At 40.1% G+C, this 13,414-nt stretch overlaps 1 protein-coding gene across 2 annotated transcripts; it reads right to left on the minus strand.

The window, feature by feature from the left end:
* Positions 1 to 353: 353 nt before the first annotated feature.
* hps5 (HPS5 biogenesis of lysosomal organelles complex 2 subunit 2) lies at positions 354 to 13,348 on the minus strand. 2 transcript variants are annotated; one of them, XM_050074315.1, is made up of 23 exons: positions 13,173 to 13,348; positions 10,574 to 10,703; positions 10,308 to 10,418; positions 10,113 to 10,177; positions 9,816 to 10,008; positions 9,563 to 9,693; positions 8,824 to 9,042; positions 8,673 to 8,744; positions 8,402 to 8,490; positions 8,024 to 8,202; positions 7,363 to 7,521; positions 6,874 to 7,033; positions 5,518 to 5,635; positions 4,961 to 5,101; positions 4,702 to 4,770; positions 3,436 to 4,013; positions 3,053 to 3,173; positions 2,813 to 2,962; positions 2,608 to 2,727; positions 2,268 to 2,381; positions 2,068 to 2,174; positions 1,131 to 1,422; positions 354 to 738 (listed from the first exon to the last, which is right to left on the minus strand). In XM_050074315.1, the coding sequence occupies exons 2-23, from the start codon at positions 10,679 to 10,681 to the stop codon at positions 678 to 680; spliced, it is 3,357 nt and encodes a 1,118-aa protein (XP_049930272.1). In that variant the 5' UTR covers positions 10,682 to 10,703; positions 13,173 to 13,348; the 3' UTR covers positions 354 to 677. The 2 variants fall into 2 exon arrangements, with proteins under 2 accessions (XP_049930272.1, XP_049930274.1); XM_050074317.1 differs by lacking the exon at positions 13,173 to 13,348 and adding an exon at positions 13,033 to 13,129.
* Positions 13,349 to 13,414: the final 66 nt, after the last annotated feature.

The raw sequence follows: 13,414 nt of genomic DNA on the forward strand, positions 1-13,414 counted from the left end.
AAATACATATGTTTACTCTTGTTTGTAGTTCTATTTGTCAATCTTGTCTGAGAACCATCTAGTTCAATTATACTGGAGAGAAGGCCGACATCTCTACAGCTGATATCTCCAACACTTAGAAACTCACACCATAACAATCTATATAGATATATAAGACTACAGGTAAGAGGAAAGATATATATTTTAGATTTTTGGGTGACCTGCAAACTTTTTGCCTTTGGTGTGCAAAGGATTAGATGTCTTTTACTATTTATATTAACTTTTCCTCATGCTATTGACGTGCATACATAGGGAAAAATACACATTAACCACGATATTGCTGACAGAATCCTTTTTCTTAAACAAACAAAAAATTTAAATAAAATACAGACAGCTTTTATTCACATGATATCACCTGGTTAGAACATTTCACTGTAAATATTAACAGGTCATTTTTGTTCATAAAGATATTTGTTTACCTGTACATGCAAAAAACATTTAACCTTAATAATTAAAAAAAGATGTGACAAAAAAGTTAGAAACATAATACTGTTTTCACTGGGAAGATAAGCACCTGGACAGCTGACAAATATTACAGTGCATAAATTAAGTTGCAGCTTCAGCAGCAGTTAGTGGGGAGATTTACATACAGTGTTAGTTATGTTGTTTGGCGTAGACAATCTGTGGGTGATCTTTAGTTAGGCGTGCTGAGACCACAGGAACCGATCGCAGCGCTCTAGCATCGTCTGGATCATGGCTCTGAAACAGGAAACAAAAGAAACAACTGTAACACCAACAGTACCTCATTTTTACGACAATGAAAAGCAGTTAATGAGCTGTCATTTCAGACTCCATTCACATAGTTTAGTTTAATGTCTACTTAATAAAAAGTAATTTTCATATAACTAAGATTACTGTCACATGCTCATAACTACGGCGAAACCTCAAACATTTTATTCTGCTTTCCCCAAAAGTTTCAAGCCATCAGATGATAAACAGAGGAGCTACACATAGGCCTTGCAGAGGTTTGGTTGATTTTTATTGTTGTCTACAACTGAAAACATATTTTCATAACAGTATGCTAACAGCGCAGGAACTCCTTCCCACACTTGTGTGCTTATTAAAGTTTGTAAATTTGCACCCTGACCCACCTCTGCCTCTTTTCAGCGACTCTCAGCAGCTCACAGACCAGTTTGGAGTGCGGCGAAAGGACCGGCTGCACTCCACACTCCTCCAGGACTGCCATGGCGCGGTCGGGCCCGGCTGTCCGAGCCAGCATCAGGGTCAGGCTCTCTGGGCTGATCTTTTCACCGCAGTCTGCCGAGCCGTTGGACCAGCTGCTCCCATTCACACCTGTGACCTGCTCTGAGTCTGCTGCGCTGCTGCACTGCTGAGATAACTGGATCAAAAGCTTCCACTCTTCCAGTGACTGAGGCTCAACACCTGGAGAATAACAGAAAGACCGTACAGATATTAGACATGAAGGGGATTTTTTTCTAATGAAATTCTGAAAGCCAAACTGGTTCTCTACATAACTCAAAGAAAAAAAAAAAAGATTTATTTTGAGGTTCTGCGTGCCTAAAGTCAATAGTGCAGTATTTTCCTGCTATTGAAAGGGCGCATTATTCAAATATCGGGATATGCAAATATAGTGAGGTTCACGACACGCTTGTCACACACATAGGGACGAGCTGATGGGTTGCAGGTGGATGAAATAAATAATACATAGTTAATGAGTACAATATGATTTACATACTCAACTCACATGTGACCTTAACGACTCAGAAACTCAGAGCTCACGTGACCTCAACGACTCTGTAAGGGTTCACACCCACATGGCGTTTAAAGCCTGTGACTCGGTCTGTTTTGCCTGCTGAGTTTATAACTTGTGTTGAGATGACGTTCCAATGGTTAGTTACATTCTGCACTACCAATATATCATGTGTAAGTACACCGGATTTTCATGCAGCCCAAACATGGTTCTCAGTATGGTATGTGTCTCACACATCACTGTTACAAACTCTCCTCTCAGCCTATCAGATATTATAATTCTGTTTCTGTCTGAAAGTGTGAAAGGAAAAGTTTTACCATCAGCTTCCTCCAGCAGACTGATGTCGTCTAGCTGACAGATGGTGGAGAACGCTTCTGTGCGACGCTGCAGCTCACAGCAGAGGTAGATGTAGCCGGTCCAGTACCTGTGCACACACATTATGCAGAAGGTTACACATGACAGTGTAAGCTCACAAATATGAACAGAAAATAAATACTGCTGTGTTAAAGAAAATTACCCGTGACTGCGGCAAGCCTCTGCCATCTTCTGCTTGGAGGACAGGTCTGTAGGAAGACGAATGAGGAGAGACAGGAGGCGTCCATAACCCCAACTGAAACAATGAGAATGCCACCTGCAACAGAAGTCACATGAATTCAGTTTCATTTATTCATATACTTTACTTTCACTTTATTATTAGACAGAATCCAGAAGTGAAATGGACCCATGATGGTAGCATAGTTTACATCCATTTAGGAATAGTGTTCCAAGTGAAAAGGCACAGGGCCTTTAAGTCAAAGTTAAACATTAATAATAAAAGGATCTTATTTTGCATTTTCCACACACTAGCTCGACCAGACCTGGGCCGTCCGTCAGGGGTCAGGGTATCACAGTGCTGAGGGGCATCATGGGTAAGTGCCAGCTCCAACCAATCCTGTCTCAGTGACTCTGGTTCAAGAAGGGACTGCAAAAATGACAACCTGGAGAGGCAGAAATGAATGTATAATTCTTCGATGGGGAGATTTCAAAATCTTTTTTGACAAAAAAGTGACACTTTAGATATACCTGTCCTCTTCAGTTCGTGACTGGACCAGATTATCCAGGTATGCCAGGAAGTGGCTTTGCTGAGCCATGGTCATTACATCAGCAGGAGTGATCGTAGGATAGAACTGCGTAAACGAGCGTACAGCCACCTCCCCGTGCTTCTCATACAGCCTAGATAATAACATAGTGAACTTAGTTTACAAGGTCCGTCACAACTGTGATATAAGCATGCGCTAATCAGAGAGAAATGCGTGTGCTGACCTGTGTAAATGAGCGAGGAGAGGAGGTGCGCTCCAGGGCTGCAGCTCTCTCAGACTGCGAAGTGATCGAAGCAAATCACCTCTCTGAATAACCTCCACCACCTTACTGGACTGAGTGAGGTCTACAGAGAACAACAGAAAGGTGAGGTCTGACATGAGAGACTGGATCACAGAGGTGGATAATAAACTGTAGATACAAATTAATACAGTTTGTTGTCTGAACACATCACTACCTCAGAACCAAACTGAGGAAAATCTGTCCATTTTGTCCTACCTTTTTTTTGTCTATTTGTTTTTTCCTTTGTGCATTTGTAAAATTTGAAATCTGAAAATAAAATACAGGAAAAAGAGATTAAACCAGAGATCTGAGGAGAAGCTTCTGACCTAGCATGGCCTCAGTGAAGGAGCTCTGCACCTCCGGCCGCTCCTGATGACACAGCAGACACATTCTCCTCACACGCTCTTGGTCCAGCAGAAAGAAGTAGCGGCGCAGGAAAGTTGTGCACCCCAGTGCTTGTTCATTCTCCTGGTTTCTAAAGCAGCTCAGTTCTGTGTACAGCGTTGCCAGCTGGGTGAGATTAGCCAGGAGATCCGGCAGTACAGGTTTGGGAGACATCACTCGAACAGGATAGAGAGGACTCCCATTTGACACTTCAGAGTCTTTCTCAGCCGAGTCACACTGGTCCTCTTTTTCTTCGAGCTCAGGAGACTCTTCTTTCTTGTCCTCTGTGATGCTCTCTGCTGGTTCATCTGATGGGAGGGAAGACTCATCGTGTTGCTCTGAGCAGGACTGTAGATAATCCCACCTCTCCTCCCCTGGTCCATCAATGTTTGAATCGTCCGCAGCAGTCGACTCCTGCTCTTCAGGTCCCAGTACTCGCTCCAGCACTGGCAGCCACTCCAGCAGAGTTTCTTCCAGGCAGACTGGATCCAGTAGAACCAAAGGATCTTGGATCTGGGAGCTGATGTTGGGAAAATGTAAATGTAACTTTTAGTTAGTTTTTAGTTTCTACTAAAAGGCTGTGAAAATGTACAGCCAGGATTTTTCCCCTGCAGTATTGTTTATTAAAATTTTTAGGGCATACATGAATCAGCAGTAAAGTGTCTAAGTCTCAATGCCCATTTCCCCAACAACCTATGTTTATAAATATACATAGGTAAATAACTCTATACGTGCAGAGATAGGGTAATAGGAATAATAAAAATTAATAAACATGACTTGATTAAAACAAACAAAAAAAATATAGAAAATAATGAAAATAAAAAATACATAAATATAAAAAATAATAAAAATTAAAATAAATTAATAATGATAAAAATACAAAATTAAATCTAAAAATGATAAAAGTATACAAATATGTAATATAAAAAAAATAATAAAAATAAAAAATAAGATAACAAACTGAAATAAAATACAGATGGTGATACAAGAAAATCTAATTAATTATTCAAATTCATTTAATTACTACAAAATTAATAAGATAAAAAACAATTCAAAGTAAAAAAATTAATAATAAAGGATAAAAAAGAAAATTAGCAATACTTTTACTAATACTTTCTCTATAAGGAAATATATAGTTGTTAAATTCATACCCTGTGTTTATTTCCAAAAACAACTTGCAGTCAAGATTCTAACAAAACGACACTTACATAGCTCGCTCTGTTGCTGATCGAAGTTCCTGCATGTCGGCCTCTGTGCTCTGCATTTCATCATAAACTCTGTGACAACGAATGCAATTCACTGTTTTTATCGGATTTACTTTTATTAGTCTATTTAAAACAAGTTATTAGCCCAAAATTTGCTTAAAGACAATGAAAAGAAAAAATTAAAGTGAACTAATTTCTGTACAACACATATCTTTTCTCAGTAGAAAGTGGTTTTAGTCTGCTTTTACAGGTCTGTACTTACTCATTGTCCATTTCCTCTGAGTATGGAGCTGTGGCTGACATTTCAGCCTGTCCGCCCTCTCTGAATTCAGGCCGTTGCCAGAGCTCAGAGTTCTGGAGGGTGTTGATCTTCTCTGTTGTCTTCTTAACAAAACTAGAAACACTGTGAAAAAGAAAAATCAAATAATAAAACAATCTTTCACCAGTAAGATTACATTAGATATTTACAATCTAACCACAAGAAAGGCAAACAGGACCACAAACAGCAGACAATTTCAAATGACTGGGTGTGATGTTTGGAAATGAAACCTGCCACATGCGCCTACACAGATGAACAATGTGAATTAAAAAAAGTAGATGTGGGTCTTCAGTGGAAAGGGGAAGTAAACTGTCAAAAAGCACAGCTGCACTTATAATAATTATAGTTACCGCAGGAGTTTCAATCCTCACAAGAAAAAAGAAAATGTTGAATATAACTCAAAGCTTCACATGATAACTTCATGCCTACATGGCAGGTGTGTCACATTTATATATTTAAAGCTGTTGGCATGTCTGTCCTGTATTTCTCTGGACGTTCACCTGTCTTTGACGGCCTGCAGTGCGATGCGAGGGGGTTTTGGGCGGAATGAGAGCGGGAGGTGGAACTGCAGGCCTTGTTCAGATCGCTCAGCCTCCGTACGCTCACTGCTCTGTGGATCTGAATAAAGATGGGGGCAAGAGCCAGAGGACAAACACAGATGGATGGAGTACTGGAGGGGAATGATGAAAGGCAGAGGACATGATGCAAGCAGATGGAGCAAAGGTGCCGGACACCACTATAGAGAAAATTAAATGCTGCACAATGCAAATTAAAACAGAACCAAAAATGGTGATATATGTTGATACAATGGAACAGACAAGAAACTTGATATTAACAGTGAGGCAAAGTGAAGACTGTATTTATAAAGCATGTCAGCTGTCAGACAGATCAGTCAGATCTCGCAGCAAATCCAGTGATACACAGCAACACGACTGATTAAAGATTGTATGTATTTTTCAAATCAAACACATTAAAGACAGAAACGGCTACATATATGATTATTATGACAACAGAGATAAGAGTCAGCGTCAAAGAGTAAAATCATTGTCAGGCTTATATTGATAAATCTTTCAGCAGCTGGAGATGCTCCAAATTACAAATATCTAATTTGGCATTTTTCCTCCATGTTTTTTTTTTTTGTTTTTGTTTGTTTAAATTGAGGTATTTTACTAAAGCGGTTGATATAAAACTGAAAATAACTTCACTCTCTCTTCACGCTGAACTCAGAAGAGGCAGAAAAAGAGTTTGTTCCTGAGAGAGAAAAAAGGAGTGAAGACAGAAACAGTAGAAAGTGTGTGTGAGTAAGTTTCTTGTTTGCTGTGGTTATTTTAGCATCAGTGCGGACAACTTTTTGTTTTATTTGTTCATGTGTGAGATTAGGGCTGCAATTATTACTTTTACAATTATTTTCATTGTCAATTAATTTGTTGATATACTCTCAATTAATTGCTAAGCTGTTTAGTGTACAAAATATAATATCCCTGAAAATTCTGCCCTCCCAAGATGGCGTTCTCAAACTTCTTGTTTTGTCCATGACCCAAAGATTTTCAGTTTATTGTCATGGCGGAGTAAAGAAACCAGAAAATAATCGCATTTAAGAGGCTGGGGTTTTGACCTATTTTTAAAATATTACTCAAACCAATTAATTGATTATCAAATTACTTGGCAATTAATTCAATAGTTCACAACTAATTGATAATCATTGCAGCTCTAGAGCGGATTAAAAAAAACCATTATATTACCTATTTGAAACTATCTGTTTATTCATGAAATTAAAACAAGACTTCCCTTGAATAATAATTTTGTATATTTTAGAACAGCAGTGTTTGTACATTTGGCAACTGACGATCTCTTACCTTGCTCCGCCTGATCATCCTCCTGCACAAAACTGAAATCTTTGAGCCGCTCCTCCTCTGATGCGGACTGATTCATGAGGGAGCTTGTCTCCTCGTCTGACTGACTCCCTCTGCGACTAATCACACGATAGATTCCACAGTCCAGGACGTTGAAGCTCTCCTGGATAATGATATATCCGAAATCAGTACATTTATTAGTGGCAGATTTACAGAAGCTTTATGCTTCAGTTACAATAGGCTCATAGAATTTATGTATTGAATGGACAGTGATCAAAACGTGATGTATTTGCTTGCTGACACCTGCTAATCCTCACCTAACAACCAATTCAGTGCCACAGAGACACTTGTCCTTCGTCAATTAAATGGTATCCATAGCAACAGGATTCAACATGTCCCATAGAAACTAAATGAAATTGATCTCCTACAGCTACTAATGTTTGATCACGACCTGGCAAACTGTTTAAACAAAGAAATGTTACTTGAACTTACATGTGAGGAGATGCTACTCCTACGGCTGCTGGAGGCAGAGTCCAGAGGCTCTAGTTTAGTGATGACTTCCTCCAGCTGGCCACTCAGCTCCAGGTGTGTGCTGGAGCTCAGCTGGGACTTGAGATGTTCCAGGCGGTCGATGGGAATCGATTTCCTGGCCTGAGCAGGGATGATAAGCAAGGCTTTTGCTATTTATTAAAAGCTCAATACAAGTGTTGAAAGTGAAAAAAAGCTGTATTAAGTAACTTCAAACGCTAACTGAGCATTTCCTACTGCTACAGCTTCACATTAAAAGCCTTTAGCTTGTGAAACACGAACTGAATTTTATTTTAGAGGTCAAATGAAATACAATGTGTTTTTCAGTATGCTGAGCCTGATCGTTTTATTAAAAATGTGTCTACAAAACAAGATAATGTTGGAACGACCCACCAGTTGGGAACCACTTATTTAAAGCATAATACTGTTAGGAAGATCTAATATCTACCATCTTAACATTTTTGGTTCTTATGTTTACGACATTCAAGGTGAAACACCTCAGGTTAACATGTGTGTTCCGTGCTGGAAGTCAGAATTCATATAAACAGCCTAAACAAGACTGGAATCTGGGTTACACTTTACACAGGGATTGGGCCAGTTAGCATGGCAGTGGCGGCCATCTTACCCTGCTGGTGGTGATTGTGTGCTGGAACATACAGCACACCACAGCAGCTAGAAGCCAGGACTCCCTACGCAGCAAACGCTCAACACAGCGCTCAGCAGACAACAGGGACAGGTGGGACAGACGTCCGCTGCCATGGAGACAGAAGAGCTCGTTGCGGTAGACTGCGATATCAGCCAAGTCTGCAAAACCAGAAAACGGGTTTGGATTAATTTACAGTAAGTTAAAAGGTCTAAATGATCAATGTTAAAATGATTAAATAATATGATCCTTGGTGCTGTATCAACACACTTTCATCTTGTGTGTGTCTATGAATAAAATGTTTGCTTATACTCCAAAGGATCGGTGGTGGTTTTTAGGGAGGAAGCAACACAAACACACCTTTGACTTCAGTCCACAGAAGCACTTGTCCGTTCTGAGGTGTGAAGATATAAATGGCTGAGTCAGTCCAGGTCAGCAAGTTTTGGTCTCTACGCATGAATAAAGTGTACAGTTAGTCAAGTGACAGGCAGGCAGTTATCATTTAACAATGATGGGATGTTTTCTGAGTCATACTGTCTGGTGCCTTCTAATCAATAATGCACATATGATTAAAAATAGTGACTGACAAGCCTAACAACTCAGATAGTATTTACATTATATCTAATATTACCCAAAAAACAGCAGTTTAGGGAAGGCGATTGACTGTGGGCTCTTCTGCAGTGGGTTGTAATGAGGCTCCTCTCTGCAGGTAACAAACGGAAGACATATTAGGAGTTTGACCTTTTTAAGAAGTCCACTTTTAAAGCAGGGACAATCAGTACCTGTAAGTGATGAGAGGTAGAGGAGGACAGGCCAGTGACTGTTTGAACTGATGGGTGCTCAGAACCTCGCCATTAAAACTGGCCTCCCATATTCGAGACCCCGGCCGGGCAGAGTACAGCAGAGGGGGCTGACCAACTAATAATCCCCTGTTCTGAGGGAAGAAACAAGCGCCATACTCCCCGTCGCGCTCCTTATTCCCGACACGCCAGAACTTCTCCCTGAAGGTAGAAAAACACACCACTACTGAGAGACGTCCAGGGATCATTTTTTGCAGTATGATCAAAATGATCAGCATAAAAAAACATTTTTACAGAGAGCCCAATTTATTTAGTATTTTATTCATTCAGCCGCATTTTTATTCTAAAGAGAATAGTTAAAATAAATAAAAATGCCAGGGTCATGAGGACAAATGATACAGAGAAACATTTTACATGACCAGAGAAATGACTTGCTTTCTACAAGAAAACATAAATTACTTCAGTACTGACAAATGCAAAGATCAGTTTTTCAAATTAAAAAAAGCAAAACTTTTCACTGGCACATAAGCAGGGAGATCTGGGCTCTGGCAAGATGGAGGAAAGTTTAACAGTTCATTTACACATGCTACCCAAATTTTTATGATACAAAGCTGGTTGAAAATCTGCAAAGTTTCCCTTAAAGTACAATATTTACCAATAATGGAACATTAACATGGGCCCTCTGAGAGTTTCTCAGAGAGTTTTCCATGCTGGTACTCACCTCTCTGTGTCACAGAGGTAGCAACGGCTCAGGGAAGACACCAGCAGGCGGCCGTCTTGGTACCCAAGCTGAACCACTCTGGAGTCCACAGTGGTAACAGTCTGAACAGGGAAGATAACGAATGCTGACCCCTAGACACAAAGAAACAATATCAAATAGTTACTTGAATATGTTTTTAAAAATGCATATATACATGCATATACATTACTACTGAAGAAATAAAAACTGGTTACTGTGAATAAGCAGTCACTACCTTGCCTAGCTTGGATGATCCAGCACGGAGAAAGGACACCTTGCCTCCTGTGTCCCCGACGAAAACTCTGAGCGTGCTGGTGTCCCAGCAGAGTGCAGTGATGACCTGACCTCTGTGCTCCCAGGACACACTGACTCTCTCTGGACGACCACGCCGCTCCAACTGCAGCTCCCACACCACCACCAGACCCTGACTGCAGAAATGGAGAGAAGACAGGGAAGGTGGCACCGGATAACAAGGGGTGAATTTTGTTTGGGGGTAGATGAACATTTCTAAACTTCATGGAGATACTCTAACCTTGTTGCAACAGCGATAAAGTCTTCATCATGAGGGCAACACGCCACCTGAGTGATAGCACCCTCCTGAAAAAGAGTGCACGATGGGTTAGGAGTAGAAATACTGTGTTCCTTATTATATGCAGCTGTATCAGCTAACAGCAGAACAACAGTCAACTCTGTATTTCTGCAGAATAGGCACTCAGTCACAGATTACCTTGTGAGTGAGGATGAGCCTTTGTTTCCAGCCCTCCTTCTGGATCAGGTGCAACCCTCCTGCTGATGTTCCCAACGCAAGCCACTTCCTTGACACTGCCAAACATGTACACTGTAACATGGAGGACACAGAGTTTACTCATCTGTTCATGCTAATACATTGTTAGATTGTTTGTAGTATTTCAAAGACATTATATAAGCTACTATAAATGATCTATGTGTGATTTTATTATAAGGCTAACTCAGACATGCAATGGTGAAGCATACCTTGAGCCTGCCAGAGTCTAAACGGAGAGCGGACAGGAGTGGATCGAGGCAGTCAAACTCTGCCAGGACATGACTGTGGTTCTCTGGCACTACTGGCACCAGAGGCATCTTCACTGGTGATCCTCTACAACTGAAAGACAACAAAACAGTCAAGAGTCACCACTCTGCTTCCTGCATACCAGGGCCCTCAGCTGCATGGCATCATATGACTTTCAGTAGTGGACTTATCCTCTCAAATTGTCCAGTCATGACTCCAATTTACACTGTCTCCACCTTGGTTAAAAAAAATAAAATAAAATAAAATAAATCATATCTAGTCTTGTCCTGGAGCTGAAAGTTAATATTGCCAGAAAGACTGTTTAGACAGGACCAGAGGGGATCATTCAGCTCAAAATGCAGCTGCTTAACACAGTGCAGTTTGGCTTTTATTTACTTGTTGTGGTTTCAACTGAATTTATGAGGAAGCAGAAGCAAGACTGAAGCTGCAGATCATTAGAAAAGTCAGATACTGTTGGAAAAAACATTACAGTGTATGCAACAAAAATGTTTTAAAACAAAATCACAGAACATAATTTGCTCCTAAGCATTAAAGCAGTTGACACTGGTATCTCAAAAGGAGGTGAGAAGTAACAGTAAACTCTGACCTCTGTCTCTGTATTTGTTAGCACTCAACTGCAACAGAACTGTATCGGGGGGAGAGGACGTGCACAGATCTGAGCATAGCTGAGTTGACCTGCTAAAGAGACCTGTGGCATAAATGTACCAAATCTACTCCAGATAATCCAGAGCCACTCATAAAGCCCCATCTTCGCAAATGGCCGTGCTTAAATGTTGCAATCTGACAAAACAAATTTGCACTTAATCACATAACAACTAGCCTTAGCCAAACACCGTTTACTTTTTTATACATTATCGTAACCAGCTTTGAACAGGTTTTTTCCTCTGAAGGACAGCATGTATGCTTGTTACTGATTATCACTGATTTCTATTTGGACATCAGCCTTGTGCCTTGTGGTCACGGGTAGAGGAAGTACTCAGATCCCTTGCTGAATTGAACAAATAATACACTGTAAAAAATAGTTGAACTTGTATGAAGAGGAAGTCCTGCATTGAAAAAGTCAGTGGTGTCGTGGAGAGTATACACAGGTATACTGACAGCTTTTTCTGGTTGTTTACAGCATACCCACCAATGAGATAAAAAAAACCCACTCTACTTCCTCGTACCCATCTACCTAGACTTCAACCACCTCACTAACTACCTGGAAAAAATATTCACTTTTTAAGTATCAAAAGTATTCCGAAAAATAACTTATGTGAGTGTCACACAATTTCATATTATATTTAAAGTGAAAATGTAAACATCATTTTATTGTGTATGCTGGTCACAGGGTGTCTACAGGTATGACAGTTAAATTCAATGTTTATTAAGACCTGTTCAAGACCCGTTTTAGCCAAATTTAGGACAGATTTTTGGACAAATCATGTTTTACTTACTTGAACATCACAGGTAAGCATTGCAGGCAAGTCGTATATAGGTAGTCTTGTACTAGAGTGAGATTGGACTATCTACATTTTCCAGGTAAGTGCAAGTATGAAGTAAAATGACAGTATTGTAGTTTTAAAAGATTGGTAACATTAGAAATGTGGACTTTTACATAGCTTAGATAAAATGTTTGTAGTAGTTAAGACGTCACAAATTCAAATTTAAGACTATTTCAAGACTTTAAAGGCCTAATTGTTGTAACATTTAAGACAATTTAAGACTTTTAAGACACCCTGTGGTCAAAGTGTAAACAACTATAACTAATTTACAAACTTCTGGGAAGGTTAAACCATAACAATGCATCACATTTTAAAATCTTAGTGTGTGATTTTTGTTAGCTAAAATCTTGTAGCAGTAAAGTACGTTACATGTAAGTTAATGGAGTAAAATGTAATATGTCCCCCAGGACTATAGTTATGGAAACACCTAAAGGCAATACAGGTAACTTAAACGTGTATCCTACAAGAGCACATACGTGGGTAAATGTACTATGCTAAATGTAAATGCTAACGCTAGCTAAACTGGACTCTAGTGTAATGTTAGCACAGATGTTCTAATGAAAGTAACCGTTAACCGCTAACAAACGTAAAAATGTCGAGTAGCTCAGTCGTTACGGCTTATGTCAGTTCCTGCTACTAAGTCACTAAAATAACGTTAAATGGCTGGTTCTTCTTGGTTACAGTTAACGTTAATAAAATAAAAAAACAATCGAATTAGCCCATTATTGATTAAGTTGCTGGCAGCAAACAACTAAAAAGGGGCGATTCAATCGGCCGATTACGGCAGCCTGCATCACGAGACCCGTCTGCTGACACTGATGCTAACGTTTCTATCGACACAAACGGAGCGCCGACAGCCTTAAAAATCAAATATTAACATGACATGACTATGTTAAATATGTGAGACGGTTTAATACCTTCAGGAACAACATGAAGACTCTGTTCAGGGCGTCAACTCGTCTCAGTGGCACTACATTTGTGACAAGTTAGCATGCTAGCTAGCTCAGACTGATGTTGCCATTCACATGTCGTTTTGTCACTTGAAACCAAAACTCACCAAACAGTCCGGGTGGCACCCCAGCGTTACTGCCTACACATCCACACCCAACCGCTGATACATCACTGGGTTTGGAGAAAATCAGCGATCAGTGTCACTCCATTCTGACTGCAGCCTGCCGACCTGTCACGGCTTCACTCAGCTGATATGAGGGCACTTCCTGCCTGGATGCTGTGTCACAACAAAACTATGCCCATTTTCTCCAAAGCACCACCGCTATGCATTTACAAAAGTTACAAACA

The sequence above is a fragment of the Epinephelus moara genome, chromosome 20, assembly GCF_006386435.1.
Source record: "Epinephelus moara isolate mb chromosome 20, YSFRI_EMoa_1.0, whole genome shotgun sequence".
Classification (NCBI taxonomy): Eukaryota; Metazoa; Chordata; class Actinopteri; order Perciformes; family Serranidae; genus Epinephelus; species Epinephelus moara.